This window comes from Aegilops tauschii, chromosome 2 (genome assembly GCF_002575655.3).
Source record: "Aegilops tauschii subsp. strangulata cultivar AL8/78 chromosome 2, Aet v6.0, whole genome shotgun sequence".
Lineage (NCBI taxonomy): Eukaryota > Viridiplantae > Streptophyta > Magnoliopsida > Poales > Poaceae > Aegilops > Aegilops tauschii.
The window spans coordinates 32,779,209-32,801,598 of record NC_053036.3 but is presented as its reverse complement, the minus strand read 5'-3'; the positions used below and the strand labels follow the sequence as shown (position 1 = coordinate 32,801,598).

General features: G+C 41.7%; 2 protein-coding genes across 2 annotated transcripts; both read right to left on the bottom strand.

The window, feature by feature from the left end:
- Nucleotides 1–7,451: 7,451 nt before the first annotated feature.
- LOC109782047 (E3 ubiquitin-protein ligase RHA2A) lies at nucleotides 7,452–8,130 on the bottom strand. Its single transcript, XM_020340633.4, has one exon. The coding sequence runs from the start codon at nucleotides 8,057–8,059 to the stop codon at nucleotides 7,721–7,723; it is 339 nt and encodes a 112-aa protein (XP_020196222.1). The 5' UTR covers nucleotides 8,060–8,130; the 3' UTR covers nucleotides 7,452–7,720.
- A 1,128-nt stretch (nucleotides 8,131–9,258) lies between these two features.
- LOC109782048 (uncharacterized) lies at nucleotides 9,259–21,786 on the bottom strand. The gene is made up of 18 exons (XM_020340634.4): nucleotides 21,431–21,786; nucleotides 21,015–21,181; nucleotides 20,069–20,207; nucleotides 19,702–19,853; nucleotides 18,518–18,601; nucleotides 18,368–18,430; nucleotides 17,224–17,361; nucleotides 16,942–17,145; nucleotides 16,187–16,303; nucleotides 15,495–15,544; nucleotides 13,471–13,633; nucleotides 13,249–13,371; nucleotides 12,725–12,853; nucleotides 12,530–12,628; nucleotides 11,135–11,224; nucleotides 10,911–10,995; nucleotides 10,509–10,639; nucleotides 9,259–9,672 (listed from the first exon to the last, which is right to left on the bottom strand). The coding sequence occupies exons 2-18, from the start codon at nucleotides 21,129–21,131 to the stop codon at nucleotides 9,517–9,519; spliced, it is 2,040 nt and encodes a 679-aa protein (XP_020196223.1). The 5' UTR covers nucleotides 21,132–21,181; nucleotides 21,431–21,786; the 3' UTR covers nucleotides 9,259–9,516.
- Between the last annotated feature and the right edge of the window lie 604 nt (nucleotides 21,787–22,390).

Sequence of the window (22,390 nt, the reverse complement as noted above, 5' to 3'; positions counted from 1 at the left end):
TCGATGAGTATGACAACCGGCAGGAGCCATAGGAGTTGTCTTAATTTATTGTATGACCTGCGTGTCAATGAAAACGCCATGTAATTACTTTACTTTATTGCTAACCGTTAGCCATAGTAGTAGAAGTAATAGTTGGCGAGACAACTTCATGAAGACACGATGATGGAGATCATGATGATGGAGATCATGGTGTCATGCCGGTGACGAATGTGATCATGCCGCGCCTCGAAGATGGAGATCAAAGGCGCAAGATGATATTGGCCATATCACGTCACTTTATGATTTGCATGTGATGTTTGTCATGTTTACATCTTATTTGCTTAGAACGACGGTAGCATAAATAAGATGATCCCTCACTAAAATTTCAAGAGACGTGTTCCCCCTAACTGTGCACCGTTGCGAAGGTTCGTTGTTTCGAAGCACCACGTGATGATCGGGTGTGATAGATTCTAACGTTCGAATACGACGGGTGTTGACGAGCCTAGCATGTACAGACATGGCCTCGGAACACATGCGAAACACTTAGGTTGACTTGACGAGTCTAGCATGTACAGACATGGCCTCGGAACACAAGAGATCGAAAGGTCGAACATGAGTCGTATAGTAGATGCGATCAACATGGAGATGTTCACCGATGATGACTAGTCCGTCTCACGTGATGATCGGACACGGCCTAGTTTGACTCGGATTATGTATCACTTAGATGACTAGAGGGATGTCTATCTGAGTGGGAGTTCATTAAATAATCAGATGAACTTAATTATCATGAACATAGTCAAAAGGTCTTTGCAAATTATGTCATAGCTTACGCTTTAGTTCTACTGTTTAAGATATGTTCCTAGAGAAAATTTAGTTGAAAGTTGATAGTAGCAATTATGCGGACTGGGTCCGTAAACTGAGGATTGTCCTCATTGCTGCACAGAAGGCTTATGTCCTTAATGCACCGCTCAGTGTGCTGAACCTCAGCGTCGTCTGTAGATGTTGCGAAACATCTGGCATACACGTTTTGATGACTACGTGATAGTTCTGTGCGTAATGCTAAAGGTTTAGAATTGTGGCACCAAAGACGTTTTGAAACGTCACAGAACATATGAGATGTTCCGAAGACTGAAATTGGGATTTCAGACTAGTGCCCACGTCAAGAGGTATGAGACCCCTGACAAGTTTCTTAAGCCTGCAAACTAACAGAGAAAAGCTCAATCGTTGAGCATGTGCTCAGATTGTCTGAGTACTACAATCACTTGAATCGAGTGGGAGTTTATCTTCCAGATGAGATAGTGATGGTTCTCCATAGTCACTGCCACCAAGCTATTAGAGCTTCGTGATGAACTATAACATATCAGGGATAGACATGATGATCCTTGAGCAACTCGCGATGTTTGACACCGCGAAAGTAGAAATCAAGAAGGAGCATCAATTGTTGATGGTTAGTAAAACCACTAGTTTCTAGAAGGGCAAGGGCAAAAGGGATACTTCATGAAACAGCAAATCATTTGCTGCTCTAGTGAAGAATCCCAAGGTTGAACCCAAACCCGAGACTAAGTGCTTCTGTAATGAGGGGAACGGTCACTGAAGCAGAACTACCCTAGATACTTGGTAGATGAGAAGGCAGGCAAGGTCGACAGAAGTATATTGGATATACATTATATGAATGTGTACTTTACTAGTACTCCTAGCAGCACCAGGGTATTAGATACCGGTTCGGTTGCTAAGTGTTAGTAACTCGAAATAAAAGCTGCGGAATAAACGGAGACTAGCTAAAGGTGAGATGACGATATGTGTTGGAAGTGTTTCCAAGGTTGATGTGATCAAGCATCGCATGCTCCCTCTACCATCGAGATTGGTGTTAAACCTAAATAATTTTTATTTGGTGTTTGCGTTGAGCATAAACATGATTGGATTATGTTTATCGCAATACGGTTATTCATTTAAGGAGAATAATGGTTACTCTGTTTATTTGAATAATACCTTCAATGGTCTTGCACCTAAAATGAATCTCGATCGCAGTGATACACATGTTCGTGCCAAAAGATATAAAATGGTAATGATAGTATCACATACTTGTGGCACTGCCATTTGAGTCATATTGGTATAGAACGCATGAAGAAGCTCCATGTAGATGGATCTTTGGACTCACTCGTTTTTGAAAAGATTGAGACATGCGAACCATGTCTATTGGTATATATGCATGAAGAAACTCCATGCAGATGGATCGTTTGGACTCACTTGATTTTGAATCACTTGAGACATGCAAATCATACCACATGGGCAAGATGACTGAAAGGCCTCGTTTTCAGTAAGATGGAACAAGAGAGCAACTTGTTGGAAGTAATACATTTGATGTGTGCAGTCCAATGAGTGCTGAGGCACGCAGTGGATATCGATATGTTCTTACTTCACAGATGATTTGAGTAGATGCTGAGAATATTTATTTGATGAAACACAAGTCTGAATTATTGAAAGGTTCAAGTAATTTCAGAGTGAAGTTGAAGATCGTCGTGACAAGAGGATAAAATGTCTATGATATGATCATAGAGATATCTGAGTTACGAGTTTGGCACACAATTAAGACATTGTGGAAAGTGTTTCACAATTAATATCGCCTGGAACACCACAATGTGATGGTGTGTCCGAACATCATAACTGCACCCTATTGGATATGGTGCATACCATGATGTCTCTTTACCACTATCGTTTATGGGTTAGGCATTAGAGACAACGCATTCACTTTAAATAGGGCACCACGCAATTCCGTTGAGACGACACCGTTTAGAGAAACCTAAGTTGTCGTTTCTTAAAAGTTTGGGGCTGCGATGCTTATGTGAAAAAGTTTCAGGCTGATAAGCTCGAACCCAAAGTGGATAAATGCATCTTCATAGAATACCCAAAACAGTTGGGTATACCTCCTGTTTCAGATCCGGAAGTAAACAGGTCCTTTCTCGAGAAAAATTTTCTCTCGAAAGAATTGAGTGGGAGGATGGTGGAGACTTGATGAGGTTATTGAAGCATAACTTCAACTAGTGTGTAGCAGGGCATAGGAAGTTGTTCCTGTGGCACCTACACCAATTGAAGTGGAAGCTTATGATAGTGATCATGAAACTTCGGATCAAGTCACTACCAAACCTCGTAGGTCGATAAGGATGCGTACTACTTCAGAGTGGTACGTAATCCTGTCTTGGAAGTCATGTTGCTAGACAACAATGAACCTACGAGCTATGGAGAAGCGATGGTGGGCCCGGATTCCGACGAATGGCTCGAGGCCATGAAATCCGAGAGAGGATCCATGTATAAAAGCAAAGTATAGACTTTGGAAGAACTACTTGATGGTCGTAAGGCTGTTGGGTGCAGATGGATTTTAAAAGGAAGACAGACAATAATGGTAAGTGTCACCATTAAGAAAGCTCAACTTGTCGTTAAGATGTTTTCCGACAAGTTCAAGGAGTTGACTACGATGAGATTTTTCTCACTCGTAGCGATGCTAAGAGTCTGTTGGAATTGTATTAGCAGTTACTGCATTATTTATGAAATCTTGCAGATAGGATGTCAAAACATTGTTTCCTCGACGATTTCTGGAGGAAAGATTGTATGTGATGCAACCAGAAGGTTTTGTCAATCCTGAAAGATGCTAACAAGTATGCAATGCTCCAGCAGTCCTTCTAAGGACTGGAGTAAGCATCTCGGAGTTGGAATGTACGCTTTGATGAGATGATCAAAGATTTTGGGTTTATACAGAGTTTATGAGAAACTTGTATTTCCAAAGAAGTGAGTGGGAGCACTATAGAATTTCTGATGAGTATATGTTGTTGACATATTGTTGATCAGAGATGATGTAGAATTTCTGGAAAGCATACAGGGTTATTTGAAAAGTGTTTTTCAATGGAAAACCTGGATTAAGCTACTTGAACATTAAGCATCAAGATCTATAAAGATAGATCAAAAAACGCTTAATAGTACTTTCAAATGAATACATACCGTGACAAGTTTTTGAGAGTTCAAAATAGATCAGCAAAGAAGGAGTTCTTGGCTGTGTTACAAGGTGTGAGTATTGAGTAAGACTCAAGACCTGACCACAGCAGAAGAGAGAGAAAGGACGAAGGTCGTCCCCTATGCTTTAGACGTAGGCTCTACAGTATGCTATGCTGTGTACCGCACATGAAGTGTGCCTTGCCATGAGTTAGTCAAGGGATACAATAGTGATCCGGGAATGGATCACATGACAGCGGTCGAACTTATCCTTAGTATCTAGTGGACTAAGGAATTTTCTCGATTATGGAGGTGGAAAAGGAGTTCGTCGTAAAGGGTTACGTTGATGCAAACTTTGACACTAATCCGGATGACTCTGAGTAGTAAACCGGATTCGTATAGTAGAGCAGTTATTTGGAATAGCTCCAAGTAGCGCGTGGTAGCTGCATCTACAAGATGACATAGATATTCGTAAAGCACACACGGATCTGAAAGGTTCAGACCCGTTGACTAATAACCTCTCTCACAAGCGAGATATGAATAAACCCCATGGGTGTTGGATTCATTACAATCACATGGTGATGTGAACTAGATTATTGACTCTGGTAAACTCTTGGGTATTGATCACATGGCGATGTGAACTAGATTATTGACTCTAGTGCAAGTGGGAGACTGTTAGAAATATGCCCTAGAAGCAATAATAAATTGGTTATTATTATATTTCCTTGTTCATGATAATCGTTTATTATCCATGCTAAAATTGTATTCATACGAAACTCAGGTACATGTGTGGATACATCGACAACACCATGTCCCTAGTAAGCCTCTAGTTGACTAGCTCGTTGATCAATAGATGGTTACGGTTTCCTGACCATGGACATTGGATGTCGTTGATAACAGGATCACATCATTAGGAGAATGATGTGATGGACAAGACCCAATCCTAAGCCTAGCACAAGATCGTGTAGTTCGTCTGCTAAAGCTTTTCTAATGTCAAGTATCATTTCCTTAGACCATGAGATTGTGCAACTCCCGGATACCCTAGGAATGCTTTGGGTGTACCAAACGTCACAACGTAACTGGGTGGCTATAAAGGTGCACTACACGTATCTCCGAAAGTGTCTGTTGGGTTGGCACGAATCGAGACTGGGATTTGTCACTCCGTGTAGACGGAGAGGTATCTCTGGGCCCACTCGGTAGGACATCATCATAATGTGCACAATGTGACCAAGGAGTTGATCACGGGATGATGTGTTACGGAACGAGTAAAGAGACTTGCCGGTAACGAGATTGAACAAGGTATCGGGATACCGACGATCGAATCTCGGGCAAGTACTATACCGGTAGACAAAGGGAATTGTATACGGGATTGATTGAATCCTTGACTCGTGGTTCATCCGATGAGATCATCGTGGAACATGTGGGAGCCAACATGGGTATCCAGATCCCGCTATTGGTTATTGGCCGGAGAACGTCTCGGTCATGTCTGCATGGTTCCCGAACCCGTAGGGTCTACACACTTAAGGTTCGATGACGCTAGGGTTATAGGGAATAGATATACGTGGTTACCGAATGTTGTTCGGAGTCCCGGATGAGATCCCAGACATCACGAGGAGTTCCGGAATGGTCCGGAGGTAAAGATTTGTATATGGGAAGTCCTGTTTTGGTTACCGGAAAAGTTTCGGGTGCTATCGGTAACGTACCGGGACCACCGGGAGGGTCCCGGGGGTCCACCAGGTGGGGCCACCGGCCCCAGAGGGCTGCGTGGGCCAAGTGTGGGAAGGGACCAGCCCCTAGGTGGGCTGGTGCGCCTCCCACAAGAGGCCCAAGGCGCAGGGAAGGGGGGAAGGGGGAAACCCTAGGCTCAGATGGGCCTAAGGCCCACCTAGGGTGCGCCCCCCCTCTCTCCCCCTCTGGTCGCACCCCTTGGGGGGGGGGGGGCCTAGATGGGGGCGCAGCCCCTCCCCCTCCCCTATATATAGGGTTTTGGGGCTGCCAGAGACAAGGAGTCTCCCTCTCTCTTGGCGCAGCCCTACCCCTCTCCCTCCTCGTCTCTCGCAGTGCTTGGCGAAGCCCTGCAGGAGTGCCACGCTCCTCCATCACCACCATGCCGTTGTGCTGCTGCTGGACGGAGTCTTCCCCAACCTCTCCCTCTCTCCTTGCTGGATCAAGGCGTGGGAGACGTCACCGGGCTGCACGTGTGTTGAACGCGGAGGCGCCATGGTTCGGCGCTTAGATCGGAATCAACCGCGATCTGAATCGCTATGAGTACGACTCCTTCATCCGCGTTCTTGCAACGCTTCCGCTTAGCGATCTACAATGGTATGTAGATGCACTCCCCTTCCCCTCGATACTAGATTACTCCATAGATTGATCTTGGTGATGCGTAGAAAATTTTGAATTTCTGCTACGTTCCCCAACATGCACCTCCGGTTTTTATTGCTAAATATTTAGCAGATGATGTAAGCATTGTTTGAGTTCTAATAAAGCTAGTTAGGAAGGCCTTTCCGTAAAAAAAACATTGTGTTTGCTCAAAAAGAAGTCGCACCTCAGACATGTAGCTGTTTCCTGGGGTTGGCTTGGGTGCAAGTGTGTGAGTATCTCATTTTTATTTTATTTAGTCATTTTTTGCCTCATTCATTAATTAAGAGAGATAATAGAGTTTGTTACGCTCCGTAAGAGCATTTACAGTGATTGATAAGATAGTTTTATCTTAAGGCTGGCATGTAATTTAGAGATGGCAATAACTAGCTATTCCTAAAAATATGGTGAGACATATTGTGCTAAGAGATGATCTCTTAAATAAGAGAAGATAAGCTTTTTCTTTTGAATTCTCTCCCATCCACCTCAGCATTTATCCTACGTGGCACTCCTAAGATAGCATCATTATACATGCACTAACAAATTACAAGTAGGTCGTTACTCTCTCGGCATAGTTTTTTTTTGCGGGAAAATATCCAATCTATTCATCTTCAATCATTGCAGTACAACGAACATCAGAAATAATAAAAATTACATCTAGATCTATAGACCACCTAGCGACGACTACAAGCACTGAAGCAAGCAGAAGGCGCGCCGCCGTCATCGCCCCTCCCTCACCAGAGCCAATTTTTTCACACCCTCAACCACCCAAGGTAAAGCTTCATTCTTTTTTGCCCTCTCTTGCTAACATAGCTATGTTCTCCTACTTCGGCCCGTCACAAAAGTGGTTTCTTTTTCTTGGTGTTAACTGAAGTATTTGTTACAAAAAATGAATTATTTCATGAATTTCGGAAAGATTAGTGTGTGGTCGAATTGGTCATGGCCCAACCACCCCTACTAATAGTTTTTTGTGCTCCAAAAGGCGGCACTAAAAATTAAGAACGTGCAAAAGTTTCTGTTTCTTTATCTCCAAAGGCAACGCGTTAGTCGCGGCGTAGAGCTTTACAGCGAGGGATACAGTTTGAAATATTAATATTTTGCCAACCTTCCATGCAGTGATCAGTAATACACACATATATATACACACACCATGCATATGTATCCAAATTAAGGTTAGTAGAAGACCGATCATGCTTCTTATTTACACCCACGTTCGTAAAGCGACGATAAACCTCGAATACAAAATTTGCAAGAGCCCATTCGCCGACGATCCACATGCGAAAACGTTTGCTACCTACAACCCTAGCTACATGCGTCATGCGTCGTCATCATTTCAAAGGAGAAATTAAACACGAGGAGCGAAGAGCAAAAAGAAACATCATCGTTGATCGTCGTCTCAGAACCCTGGGACGAGCATGGTGGAGAACCAGATCACGAGGTCGTCGGCGAGGGCGCCCTCGCCGGCGTGCTTGGCCGCGGCCTGCCTGCCGTTGCCGTCGGCGACGTACACCCGGCAGAGCGGGCACGTCCGCTTGCAGAGCGCGAGCCACCGGTCGACGCAGTCCCGGTGGAAGGCGTGCTCGCACGGGAGCCGCCGCGTGGCCTCGCCGGCGCGGATCCTCGAGAGGCAGACGCAGCACTCCTCGCCGGCCGCCGGCTGCTTCGCCGCCGCCTCCTCCGACGACGGCGTCTTGATGCAGAGCATCTTGGAGATGTAGGAGAGGAGGTAGCTCATGGTGATGCGGGAGCGAGATCGGTCGAGCTGGTGTTGTGTTGGGTAGAGGAGGGCATATGTAATGGGGTCTTAGGTCGGGGGTCAGGTGGGCTGGTGCGGACGCTTTGTTGGTGAGGGTGGTTGCGTTGCTACTCGCCACTATCGGAGTGTGTTGGGAGATCCCCGTTGGAGAGGGTGCACCTACACTACACTTCAACTTTATTTTCTTTATCACCACCAAACCCTGGATAAAGCAAGTGATTTTGTGCACACACAAGACATGGACGGACGGACGGATGTACGTACGTTCGTTCACGGCAGGGAGCATGTCGCTCTCAGGGGAGAAAAGCAATGTAGGAATCAAGAAATGCACAACATTATGTTTTTTGTGTTGCAGGGGCAAGCATTAATTAGTTGCTGTGTCCATTTCCATTGCAGGGCCCGCATATTTTTTTCCTTGACATAAAGTTGACACCGATATCGCCTGATAACACAAGGCAATGTTCGTGTACATGAGTCAAAACAAGGAGCACACCAATGTACAGCACCAACATACGACCGCGTCTCCTAGTACTAAACCTAAGCATAACCACCTCAAAACATTTTTTTTCTTTCTTTTTTTGTGGAACTCCCATGGAGCAAGTATAAATGGGTTAATCCTCGTTTCTTTTCTTTCACATGTCTTTTAATACATGATTCATATAACAAATATAAAGAATAAACGCACCAAATAAAGCTTAGCTAGATGTGTCATAGTTATTGTACATCTAAATGACTTAACCAAGCTAAAAAGAAAGAGACAAAAGAAATGCCCACACGAATCTTTGCTTCAAATCAATGACATAAGACTTAGATGTGTAATACTTAGGAAACATCTAGATGTGTTTTAGCAAAACTGTTTTTTTAGATGCATAATTTTAGGGCATTATGTACGAAAGAAAAAAAAAACCAATCCATATGTTGAACAAAAAATATAATGAATAACTCTTGCCCGACAAGCCAGAAATATGAAGTCTTCAATAAGTGCTAAACGTGCTAAACCACTGCAATTTCTCTAATAACTTGCTCTATGGTTGGACATGGGATGCTGTTACCATTCCAAACACATTGCCCACCACTGCGTACTTACGATAGGCAATGCAACTATGGTGTGTGTTTTAACTTGATTAAAGAAAGAACATGACGTTCATACAAGGATAGGGCAAAGAAAACACACCACATTGAAAAAAGTGCCGACAAAGCTATTCAGAAGTATAGACCAAACGACAATGGTATCAAGCATTGATGACACACAATAAGAGATATACAGGACTCTGGAACGATACATGTACAATGGCCAATATGACAAAGCATTGAAAAACTTGTGTAGTGACCGCTGTTGTTTAATTGAAGTCAAAAATTGATTATTGCTAAATACACAGGCTACAGAGGCCAGCCGGCATTGTTGATTCTAGTTCAGAAGACCAAGATTATTCGCCTTATCCCCTCCTTCTGTGCTGGTGAGCCATCTTCTCGGCGTGGGCTTTCCTGTCAGCATGGGCCTTCCTGTCGGCGTACATCGGAAGGCTACTGATCTCACTCATCTCGCCCAGGAGCTTGTCTTCAGTAATGTTATCTGTGATGCTCCTCATCACCTGTCCATTACGACAAGACAATGGAAATTGTCAGATTGTACATAGCGATTCTGTTTCTCATACTCTTGATGTCTACACAGCAGGAGATGGAGTAAAATTGCACAGTAAAGTCTATAGTGTATGAAGAATAGCGATGGTCTGCAATAGGAAGAAAGTAAAATGCAATGGCAATAATAAATGTATTAAATTGGAGAGCTCAAAATTTATCAACCATCGCAAGTCAACATCATTTGACTATTATTAAACTTTACAAATTGTGTATCTGATTGCAAATTGACAACCTAACCATGAAGCGACCATGAAAGATGAACTCACCACACAAAATATACGTCTTGATTAATTTAGTAATGACATGATTCTCATGAATGCAAAATCACAATCATCTGTCAGTTAGGATGTAGCCAGCAACAGTCAGGACTGGGTATGGTCACTAGCCAGTTTAGGAAAGGGGCATTAAGAGTAGAAGAGATCATGTTGAATTATGAAGACAATGTACTACTACCTCCGTCCCAAAATTCTTGTCTTACATTTGTCTAGATACGAATGTATCTAATACTAAAATATGACTTGATACATCCGTATTTAGACAAATCTAAGACAAGAATTTTGGGACGGAGGGAGTACAACTATGATTCATGTGCAATACGGAGCATGTAGCCTGCGCCACTTGTCCAATTTCTCTATACTGTGGATCACCAAGATACTGAATTTTGTAGGTGTGCATAACATATACTGAATGACCTGGATGTTGACACTAGTTTTCAGCATGATATGGTTCAGGAAATCGAGCACGGCCATAGAGAGGGAGGGAGGCAGGGAGGGGAAAAGGGAAGTGCCTTTCTGTAAGTATTGATATCATTAGGAGTTGACTTATCTGCTCGGATTCGCATGCAGAACCAGCAGTCCTCCTGTTTATTCCAAGAGCACTCAACAATTTTCCCTGATATTGAAGATGGATCTACATCATCTGCAGAAGTTCCAGGACAACACCCACATTTAGTCCAAAATGAAATCACATTACAGCAAAATTGGCTGTTTCAAGAATTGAAACATGATGCCACGAGAAAAAACTGTTGTGGCAGATTCTATTTAAAGACAACATCATACAAGGGCCATAGTTCAAGACTTAAAGTTACCAGGTATGATTTTGAAACACTTAATCAGCGTATTACAAATATAGTAAAGCTGCACGATTGCGCCAGGGAATGGTTGAAAAAATATTGCAAACACATCCTTACCAGCAAATACCACCCGGGTACCATCCATAAGTTTCTTTTTGCCTCTCTCGTACAGAAAAATAAGCTGACGGTTTTCACTACCAGTCTGCAGCATTCAGAAATTAGAACGATGATAAATTGGACACAAAATTTACCAAGTCACACATCCACATGAACAGATTCCACACCAAAAGTAGTTCTATTTTAATATTTAACATTCAAGAATATGACAAGCATATACAAACCTCAAACAAAAAGTCAACTGAATTCATCTCTGGGTACTTCCATTTTAAAAGACCTTCGTGTGTACGATTCACGTATGGATCATCCCAGCCCTATATTAAGAATAACAGAAACACTTTTAACATATGAAGAAAATGGAAGGGAAAAAATAAGCCTGTTAAGCGTATAACTTGAAATGCATGAAGAAATACATGGACTGATAAATAACAGCTGCAGGGAGGCAGCTTGAGCTAGGTTTTCTCAAGTGACACAAAAGCTCAGCTTAGCCAATATGTCACTAGTGACTCGTCAAAAAGTCAAACATAGTGTCTTGTTATGGAAATCAGAACTGGAGCGGGGTATGCCCTTGAATGAACTGCAGCTATTTTCAGTGCACAAGTGTTCCTAACTGCATGTCATTAGCATGCTTTAGGGCAAGATTTATATATGGATGATAGCTCTCAGTAGAGATCGAGTCCTTTGTCACTTCCATGTCACGGAAACATTGTTATTAGTATGCAGGAAGTTAAACTTGGAACACGACCACTTCCAGAACCAGTCCAGTGATAAGAGCCGGATGACCACAGACATACGCGCGGATACAGGTATTCCGCAGCATCCCATATTTTCTGAATTGAAAAAGGGGAAACAAATTGGGATAAGGCAGAGACGGTGTGGACACAGTGGGGACTAGGAGCCAGACTCCAGTGACAGCGCTGGCGTGGCCTAGACTCGACGCCGCTGCCGCCTGGACTCGCTTCTCAAGTTGCCGGCTAGCCGCCGCTGTTTCCCCCAAGCCCAGCTCTCCCCCTGGCGAAGAACATCCAGGCAGAGAGGAAGATGGCAAGGCATCCGAGGACGAGGAAGAAGCTCTGGGCGGGGAGAAAGATGGGGACTGCAGCCGCCAGTGAGGAAGAAGATACAGGCGGCAGCGCGGTCTTTTCATCTGCTATCAGGCGGCTGGAGGAAAAGAGAATGGTTGGAGGAGCTGACTAGTCTAGTGTTTTCAGAAGCTGGGTCTTATATGGGCTCTGAGTGGAGAGCTACATGGGCCTGAGTAGAGGGTTCGTGTGAACTGCCCAAAGACTTTTACCAATAGAAATGAGGCAATACATATCCAGTCTAGTAACAAAAAAATCTCTTATCTAAAAATTATCATTAAATCTTTATTACATGCTGTTTATTTTTCTAAGTACCTATATACCCTGCCCAATCCCTGAATGGTTGTTTTTGGAAAATGCCGTATCCCCGTGCTCGTATCCCCGTGTCCGTAACTAACCCCGTATCGGTGCTTCTTAGTACCATGTCTAACTTTTTCTCTGCTGCCTTATAGTTATAGGGTATAGCATTTCGATGTTCCAATTTCCATGGACGACGAACATCATGTATCAAAGCCAGAAACGACAGGACCACCCTACCTGAAATATAAGCCCATCAGATTCATGTGAAAGTGCTGGAATAAACTCCTTGAGTAATTTCTTCACCGTGGAAAGCAGCCAAAAATCCTTTCTCCTTACCTGATAAAAACCAAATATCATAGAACTGTTTATGGTTATCAACTGAACATCGTACTGCAATGAAATAAACAAAATAATCCATCTAGATTTAGGTACCGAAAAAAGTTCCAGGTCATATCTGTATGATGGATTGCCTTTCAGACCAGTTTCAAACTGCTTTCTCTCATAGATGCGTGGACGAATTATTTCATCCTCAAGTAGCTTCCACCTGTCAGAAAAGGGCAACTGCATCCGAAGATTAAATAAAATGCGGTTACTACAGTACAGAGTAATGCAAATGCTTAAACTTCAGAATCACCATATATTCATATATCTAAGTAGATTAAAATCATTTACACACAAAATATTTCATCAGTGATTATCCAAAAATTAAGAGCTTACTTCTATCAATCAAAATAATATAACTATATTCTTATCAATCACTTCTGATAAACTTGTAGTGCGCTATACTGTATTATTATCTCAACAACAATGATTTCCCGTGAAAGGTCAATGAGATCTCTGGTACTCATGCCACAACCCCAAAATAGATGAAAAAAAAACAGGCGCATAGACGTCATCAATTGGGAAGGTGATAAAACGGCAACTTAAGTTACTGATAACAGATTTGAAGTTTCTACCTTGACTTTGGAGGAGAAATTAATTGCCATTAGATCATACGCTAAGTACCTCCGCTTCAATCCACCACCTGGTATGGCGTCTACAACCATTTCTCCATCGATCAATGTAAAGTTGTGGAAACCCTTGAGTTATGAAAACATAGGTAAAGTAAAATTCTGCAATATAATGAAAGAAAAGAAAATGCACTACGCCTGTTATCCAAACCAAAAGTGAGGTCTTACATCGTTAACATTCCTAATAGGAAAACGCATCTGAACTCTTCTAAAGCAGAAGTTTCGGTCTATTAAGAAACAGCCATCCCGCATTATAAGCATCATGTATCGTGTTCCATCAGCTTTCCACGTAGCATAATAATATCTTTGTCTCAGAAGTTGCAGGTTCTCACTTTAAATTGAGACACAAAAGAACACAAGTTAGAGGAAGGGCCAAAACAGAAGCAAGAACACTATTAACAGCTATTATTTCTTAAAGGGCGAGACTCTTGTATTATTTTCTAATTAAAGAATGACTTCTTCCGTTCAACCTAGCTGAAACTAGTTGATGGCCAACCTTTCTTTATTATAATTACATCGACACGAGTAACATTTTTCTTCTTGATTTTTCACTTTCAAGCAAAAAAAGAAAAATCTACAATTACGGCAAACTAGTTGGCCATAACAGTATAGAGCGGAACAGCAGCAGGCAATTGTAAGACCAAACATTCAGTGCTTAGGGAGGGTATTACATTAAGCATGCATGGTGTCTATGTATTTCGATGACATAGGCACTCTCTTGAATGCTGACACATATGCTAGATGTGGACCAAAAATGGCAACATTAAACACGCAGTAGAATGCTCAACGCGCAGTAGAATGCATCAACTATACCACAAGAGGAACTCTTCGCCATGGACAAAGTACCAGTCGGAGCAGCAAAAGGAGGTGGCTAGGCATTAAAAAAAATTAGGAGTGCACGGCACAAAAGGATGAAGCAACATGACCTTGGACCAGGAGGAGGAACTTAAGAAGGGTGTCATGTCATCAACTCATCATTTGGTTGTTAGGTGACAGAGAATGGCAGATATGGAGACAAGATAGCAAGAACACAAAATGGATAGTAGGAGGAGCTGATGAGAAAGGAAGGGAGTTTATGCAAGTTTTACCCAAGGATATGAGGCTATAATACTGGACTATCCATACTCCAGTTCCAGTGAAAGGTTGGACTTGGTTCCTGATTCTAATTATGTTTATCCTTTCCTCTAGCTTCATTCACCTGTTTTTTGTTCAACAAAGCCTTAGAGGCTTATAAATTAGAGCTACATTATGGTCAAACGATACTTGCATGTGCCATACTTTAGGATTTGCATGCCCTAGTTGGAACGCGCTCTGTGTATAATAAACAAAGAATTACATTCTCTTTCTTTACTATCTATTCGGCACATCAACCATTCTTGACTGCGGAAACATTTCCTCAAACAATGCTTCTGCCATCAAACTACAGCCGGTCAACTAATCCCACTTCCCGAATCAAATTTGACAGATGAGAGGTAAGAGACAGAGAGAGATATCTAAACAAAAGATACGTCTCAAGGAGCAAAATGAACATCAAGGTTATTCCAGACATATAAATGTTGTTCTATGAACCTTAAAAAGACAAAGGGTGTCAATCTACACGTTTACTTATATAAATAGCACACAGAAGGGTGCAATTAGGTAATTCAATATGAGGTGAGTACTGACTCTTATTGCTTGACAAAACGAACAAACAGCATCTGCATTGGGTTAGACTCATGTAACCCTATTATCCCATCAAAGCAAAATAACGACTGCATGCTAAAGCAAACTCTACAGCTATCACATAGACATAGTTCTTCCTTATATGGCAGTCATCTGTCGCTTTATTCATAAGAATTATTCCAGGCGCAAACAAGCAACTCCCTTACTTAGTATATAATATAATGTTACTATATGCACATGGCATATTGCCTATTGGCTTCTACAAAGTGCAAAGAAATATTAGTGACCACAACAAAGTAGAACAAATTTATGTAAAATGAAACCTCCAATGTATGCATAATTGCATACATAATAAGAAGCTAATGCCTTAATTTGGGGTATACGCTTGCCCTTAATTGTGTGCTCATCTCCAGTACGACATGATTTAGCATATAGTGGGGTTATTTGGTAAGAAACCCCCTAAGAGAACATGCATTTTGTACACCAAGACCACTTTGCACAAACAGCATCTAAATTGGATTAAGTGATACCTGTTGAGGGAAACTGGATGAGATCCTGGAAATTGAGCATTAGCTCTACCCTGGAAAGCAAAAGGGTAGCAGAACACTGTAAGAAGCTTGCTTTGGGCACAACGATTATACAGGGGTAGTGTGGTAAGTTCAAAATAAAGGGATGGCTACAGTTAAAATAAAAGGATACGAAAGAAAACAAGACAGTGAAACACAATGGATATGCACATAAAAACAAGCTTCAGTGAAATGATCTCCAACACAAGCAAAAGAAGTTTTCATCGTCACACCTATTCATCAAAGCTACAGCCACTAATAAATTAAAAATGGATGTTCATAGACTCTTCTGTGTCAAACTTCAAAAGTTACTTGATACGAGAAGAGTTAACCATCTGTGTTTGCAACAAGTTAACTGAATTCAGATTTTGATCAAATAAGATTCTTGAAACCATAGTACCATAGTAATCAAAATAGAGTGTAACTTTGTAAACTGGTTTGAGAAAATGAAACTAGTGATCGTATAATCAACATAGCTATGAGTACATACATAGTGGCACAGTGACAAGCCGAAACTACACAAATGGAAGTGCTGATAACATTTTTCTGTCGGCATAGAGCAAAGGGAACTACGTCATTAATAATTTTACGGGTGGGGAAGACTGAGGAGTATGTGAAAGATGTGACTAAGAGCAAAAGACAGGTTTAAAACTTACATTGGGTACAAAATCAAGCAATTTGAAACATATGCCACGCAAGATATCTTGCTGGTCGAAAGGTACAGCATCCCCTAGGACATCATCATTAGTAATGGCCTTGTCATCTACAGGATCCTACAATAAGCAGGAATATTTTGACAATCATTAGCAATATAAGAAAATGTTGTACAGAAGTATTGATACTTTAGTAAAACCCTGGACCTATCTAGCAAAAAGGATATATAGATTCACAAGGAAACAACATATGAGATGCCATGTAGGTGTTAATCCAAATTCAATGTGACCCATGCAAACTTCGCAAGCTTCTAAAAACATCCTAAAATACTGTTTCATTGGCTAATAAATGTGTTAGTGATTGGTGGATGTAGGGGGAAATGTAATATTTTGCTTGGTAAACATTTCCGTAATATTTCATGTCAAAGACAACAGTACATGAAAGGACCTTACTTTCTCCAAAGTACAATCAAAACCCCTTAAAATGTTGCTGGCATATACTGCCTCCGTCCCATAATTTTGCTGGGACGGAGGGAGTAGAAAATATCTAACCAGCAGTTTTGATCATTTTCTAAATTTTGCATGCAAAGTTCACAGGAATACAAATGCTAGTTTACACCTTACACTACATGCGCCCCACATGCAATTATTCTTTTAAAACAAATTTATTAGCTGTAGATTGTCAAATCATCTTATGATGTTGACCTGAGTGGCATTAACAGAGAATTGTCCAAACATGTACTGGAATTAACACCTACTGGTGATGGTGCAGGCTCGCCATTGTCGTCATCGTCGTCCTGCTTAGCTTCACCATTCAAATCAAGATCAGAAGGCCTCTTCCATTCCGGTGTCGGTGGACATGTGATACTTTCAGGAATTTCATGATAAAATGTATACAGTGCTTGAATGTAGTCGGTTTTATATATTCCGGGAGGCCGTCTTTGAGCAAATATATTTAAAGCCTAGCAAATAAAAGATTTAGCCAAGGAAACAAAAAGAAATATTGCAATAAATTACATTTGAAGCATAAGTTGTCTCACCTCAGTAACACTAGACAGTTGTGTGCGCATTAGGTAATGAACAATCATAAAGCCAGTACGGTTATGCCCATGAGTACAGTGAACAAGTACGTATTTGGGATTCCTTGATGGCTTCTGGCGCTCATGAAACGCCAACACCTAAAATTTAGCATCGATAGAGCTTCATTAGCTAATAAATTAGGTTAAAGGAAATTTAGCATGATTGTTTAAAGGAATTTGCTGCAATTAGGTTATCAATATTCTGGTCTACGTGTTCCAACTGGAGAGACTACAAGTGCAAACATGTAGTTCCAACTGGAGAGACTACGTGTAATTATGTTGAATTGCTCTTAAGAAAATTCTGAACAATGTCTTTTGATTCAACATAATTACAATGATCAATATATATGGACTTATTTTCTTTTGTGCCTGTCCTATGTTGCCATCTAATATCTACTAGCATTTCTAAACAAGTTTTCTGAACTACATGTTTTTTATAGTTTTCTTCCACATCAACAATATGGAATGTAAGAAAGCATCCAAAAAATAAGACAATATACTTATAGATGTTAAGATAGCTAGTTTTTTTCATGTTTCGACTAAAGTCACAATTCACGTGTGGTTACTAGTATTTCAACAATTGTGGATGGCTGAATGAAAAACAGCAGGTGCAAGCATACACTTCATCTGGTATCATTATTAATTATTAGACTTCCATTCTTTTGTACTAACAACACATAGGCACTTAACCTAACTATCAAGTGTGACAATCAAGTGTGACACATACGCAACATATGTTATGTAACAATTTGTAGATGGCTGAATGAAAAACAGCAGGTGCAAGCATGCACTTGATCTGGTATCATTATTAATTTATTAGACTTCCGTTCTTTTATACTAACAACACATAGGCACTTAACCTAACTATCAAGTGCGACACATACGCAACATATGTTATGTAGCAACTACAGTATAGAGCACCATGTTCAAAACCTTGACGACAGGTGTTCACCATTTTTTTTCCAGCAGTACATTTTGGTAACCAACAATTAAAAAAATTGCCCAGAAAATTAAAAGAAGATTTGAAGTTTACATATTCATGTCTAACCAAAAATACATCAAAAAAGCATAGTGGCAAGGTCATCAAACTAGGAATATAGGTTACCTCATACACAAACGTGTTAACAGCTTCATTTTCTGGTACAGCATCTCTCCCCCTGCAAGCAATCTGAAATGAACAGAAATGTCACAGGAATTATTTTTTATTAATGCTGGAATATACATATTACTATGTAAACTGAGGTCTCACTCTCACCTTGACATGTTTAGTACCTTGCTTCGTCCACTCTGCTGGCGAATAGTACCGAGAGGTATTTGTCAAGTCAATCACCAAACCTATCTGATAAAATAGCAGGGGGGGAATAGTTAATACAAGCAACAAGCTATCAAATCAAGTACTCATTATGGATTGTATAGCTCTCATCAATAGCAAATAGCTAGAAGATAAGAAAAGAGACAATCAGCAGAAAGTATGTCAACTGAGAATTTAGATACTTCAAGCAACTGTTACAACAACACGAGTGCAAGTGTACTGTAAATTGCATTTATGATCTAATAAGTTTATCTTTATTGTGGCTAGAAAGACAGGCCTTTCGGCACAAATGATAAGGACTGAAGTTTATATTGAAAATTAATTCACCTCCAATTTTAAGAAAATCAATTTACCTGTGTTCAGTTATGATTGCAAATGACAATTAACTAGTGGTAGCGGAATAGCGTAGCAGTGGGGTCACAGGATCGCAATAAGAATTTGAGCAAAAGCACATACTACAGAGAAACTGGTACACAAGTCTAAAATATCACTAAAACGTCATTGCCAGAAGCTATTTAGCTTTTCACCTGTAAGGGACCATACAGAGTGCTTAATATATTTTCTCTAGCTCCAGTACTTGCTAACTAATCAATCAAGACATACAAGATGCATGTCGATATTATCTTTGTTCCCTGCCATATACTATGCTCTTTTCAGAAGATTTATTTTTTACTTTAACAAGTATTTCAAAACGTCCATACTTTAGATCACCTTCCCAAGTGTGCTTTTGGAGTCGGCATATTTGAGAAACAAGTTAGCAATCCCTCTGGCCTAATATAAGCCAGCTAATCATGGATCATACTATCATAGCAAACTAAATGAATATGGAACTGAGATATATAATTCACTCAAGCAATAGGTGACATGTGACCATCAGTGCATAAGTGGGGGAAGTAGCACAAACATCATACACTCATACAAGAGAACGGGCAACAATAACGACAATCATGAGTACAAACAGAGCATGGATAAAGAAATGCATGTATTCTGTGTCACAAATAACTCCATTCAAATATGCATACTTCAAAGTAGGGCCAGATAACAGGAAAAAAGCATAATATCCAGCCTATAACATAATAAGTATTGGAATGTGTATTAGTGTCGTGTGAGTAGAAAACTGTACTTACGTCCCTGCCAGCCTTTCTTTGTTTATTAACAACTTGTTTGGAAGAATATCTTTTTCCAGGAGGAACCGACTCATTGAATGTTTCATCCAGCGGAACTTTAGAGGGTATGATTTTGTCTATTGGTTGACCAGATGCAGGGCAATCCATCCAACCTGAAAACAGGGACAACGTCAGAGCAAGGGTGAAAAATATCAAAAATCTATTTTTTTTAGGCTAAGCATAAGTATTTTTTTATGAACTTAGCATAAGTATATACGATAGTAATAGTTTAATTAAGAATCGACAAACAAGAATACAAGAACAAGACGTGGCCATGGGACAATTCGACATGATTCACAAGAATATGGCTTTCAGATACAACACATACCCTGAGGTGTCTCTTTAACTCGTTTGTATCCGCCAATCTTGTTTTGGGTTGCATGATCATTCCTAACCTGTTGTGGTCTTGGCCTTGGTCCATCATCTGGTTGATCTCTCTTTAACTTTCTGCGTCGTTCTTCTCGTTCCTATGAAATCCGGTAAGCGCAACATAAAAAAGGGTACCAATGAAAGACCATAATTAATTATATTCCACTTTGCACCTTTGCTGTTTTATAGAACGCCAAACAGCTTAATTTAGTACTCCCTCTGTAAACTAATATAAGAGCGTTTAGATAACTAAAGTAGTGATCTAAACGCTCTTATATTAGTTTACGGAGGGAGTAACAAATAGAGCCAGCTGAGATTTTTGAGGGAAAATACAAAGAGGGACAGATACAACACAACCGACAACCACCACTCAGACCATCTGATCGCGTCACACACACACACACACACACACACGCACACACACACACACGTTGACATCTGGTACACAGAACAAGAAAATACTGGACACCCCACTTGACGTGACCACACGCTGTTCCACTTAACATGCATGAATGTGTAGTCAAATTAAATATGACAGACTGTGCCGGTCCTAGAGACCGAATACAGGTGATAGAAAGAACACCTTCTCTCTTGCCATAGGCCACAACCAGATCCCAGAACTACATAAGCTGAAAGAAACATAAACCAAAAGCATGAAAAAAATGTCGCATGGCTACCAATAGAAGTGACATGATGACATAGTTTTCTTCAAAAGAGACAATACCATGGTCCTTACATTGCGAGTTATTATAGCCTAACATACCGCTTAAAAGGTATATCTTGCAGTTTACGATTATCACCACCGAAGTACAAAAGCAATCAACTGATGACACTAAGCTCCATCTATACAGATCAGATGCATGTGCGTGATTCATTTTATGGCCAGAAGGGATGATTTTATTTACCCTCCTCATAATCTCAACAGCAGACTCGACGTGATCTTCATCGTCCTGTCCAAAATCAAGCTCAACTGGCTCTTCATGGTCATCGTCCTCGGGCAACGGGGATGCGTTCAAATCCATTGAGGACCCTTCAATGTATCTGTCTCTAGATAACCATTAGGAACTGACACCTGGTAAGAGGTGGCAGAAAGGGCGTCTTGTGTCAGACAGGCTAACCAGCATAATACGCACTGGACGAACATGGTCACCTCTAAATCAGAACTAATTTCAACTGCAGTTGACGAGTGCGATGCAGTGAAGTCACGGGTGCTCATCCAATGCAAAAATCAGGAAAAAAAATTGAACTAACGGAGGATGCGAGAGGAGGGGGGAGGGGGGTTGAGGGGAGAGGGGGAGAAGGAGGGGGGAGTGGTGGCTACCTGCCGATGGGCTGGTCGCCGGCGTAGCTCCGGGGCGGCGGCTGCTCCAGGGAGGGAGGGATTGAGGGAGGCGCTGCTGGCGGGAGCGGCTGCTCGGCGGAGGGAGGGAAGCGCTGCCTGGGGTCCTGTACCGGCGGCGGGGCAGCGGGGGCTTGGGCCGGCCAGGCGCGCCGCGGCGGAGGGCCGGCGGTGGTGGCGGTGGGTCGGTCGGCGGCGGCTAGTAACCCTAGCTGTCGCGCTCGGGGAGGAGGCCCTCTCTGGTGATTCGCTCGGGAGTCGGGAGGGAGGCGCTCTCTTGGGGGCGTCCGGACGTGCTCCCCAGAGACACGTGGCGAGCATCCGTCAAGTCCAGCCCCAGCTTTTTTCTTCCCGCATCTCCGTTTTTTCTTGCAAAAAAACAAAACCACAAATACAGCGTTCGTGGTACGGAACGATAATAACAATACTGAGCTTGAGATGTCAAAAAAGAAAAAGAAAAACAATACTGAGCTTGAAGCACTTCAGCCACGTAGCGAGCTGGGCGTACCTCGGATGGTTAGGTTCTTTTTGTGGATCAACTCAGGGTTTCTACAAGTGTTGAATCAGGAAGGAGAAAATTTGCCTCCCATTTTATGCTATCTTATATTCCCGTTCGAGTGTCATGATGATTGTATGTGCAGTTGTTTCCCACGAAAAGAAAATACCCGCGCCGCATAAAAGGCTCGGATTCGTTGTTTGCTCGGCACGTGCCCATGGAGCACACACGAAGTAGGCAAGCCCCTCGAAAGAGGCACCTCCTGGTGTGTCCAACTACGTCAGACACTCGATGCATAGATTTGCTTGGTACACTACTAGGGAAACCTTATACATAGATGTATAGCAGTAGCGCTAGTTAAAACAGGGTGCTACTGCTACTTGGTAGTAGCGCGTTCCAACAAAGCGCGCTATAGCTACAGCTATAGCAGTAGCGCGTCTGCTAGA

Coding starts and splice junctions, on each gene's coding strand:
- LOC109782047 (XM_020340633.4), bottom strand. CDS start 8,059: ATGAGCTACCTCCTCTCCTACATCTCCAAGATGCTCTGCATCAAGACG.
- LOC109782048 (XM_020340634.4), bottom strand. CDS start 21,131: ATGGATTTGAACGCATCCCCGTTGCCCGAGGACGATGACCATGAAGAG. Junction 12,629..12,724: donor ATGACCTGGAACTTTTTTCG/GTACCTAAATCT, acceptor GGTTTTTATCAG/GTAAGGAGAAAGGATTTTTG. Junction 10,996..11,134: donor CAGTTGACTTTTTGTTTGAG/GTTTGTATATGC, acceptor TGAATGCTGCAG/ACTGGTAGTGAAAACCGTCA.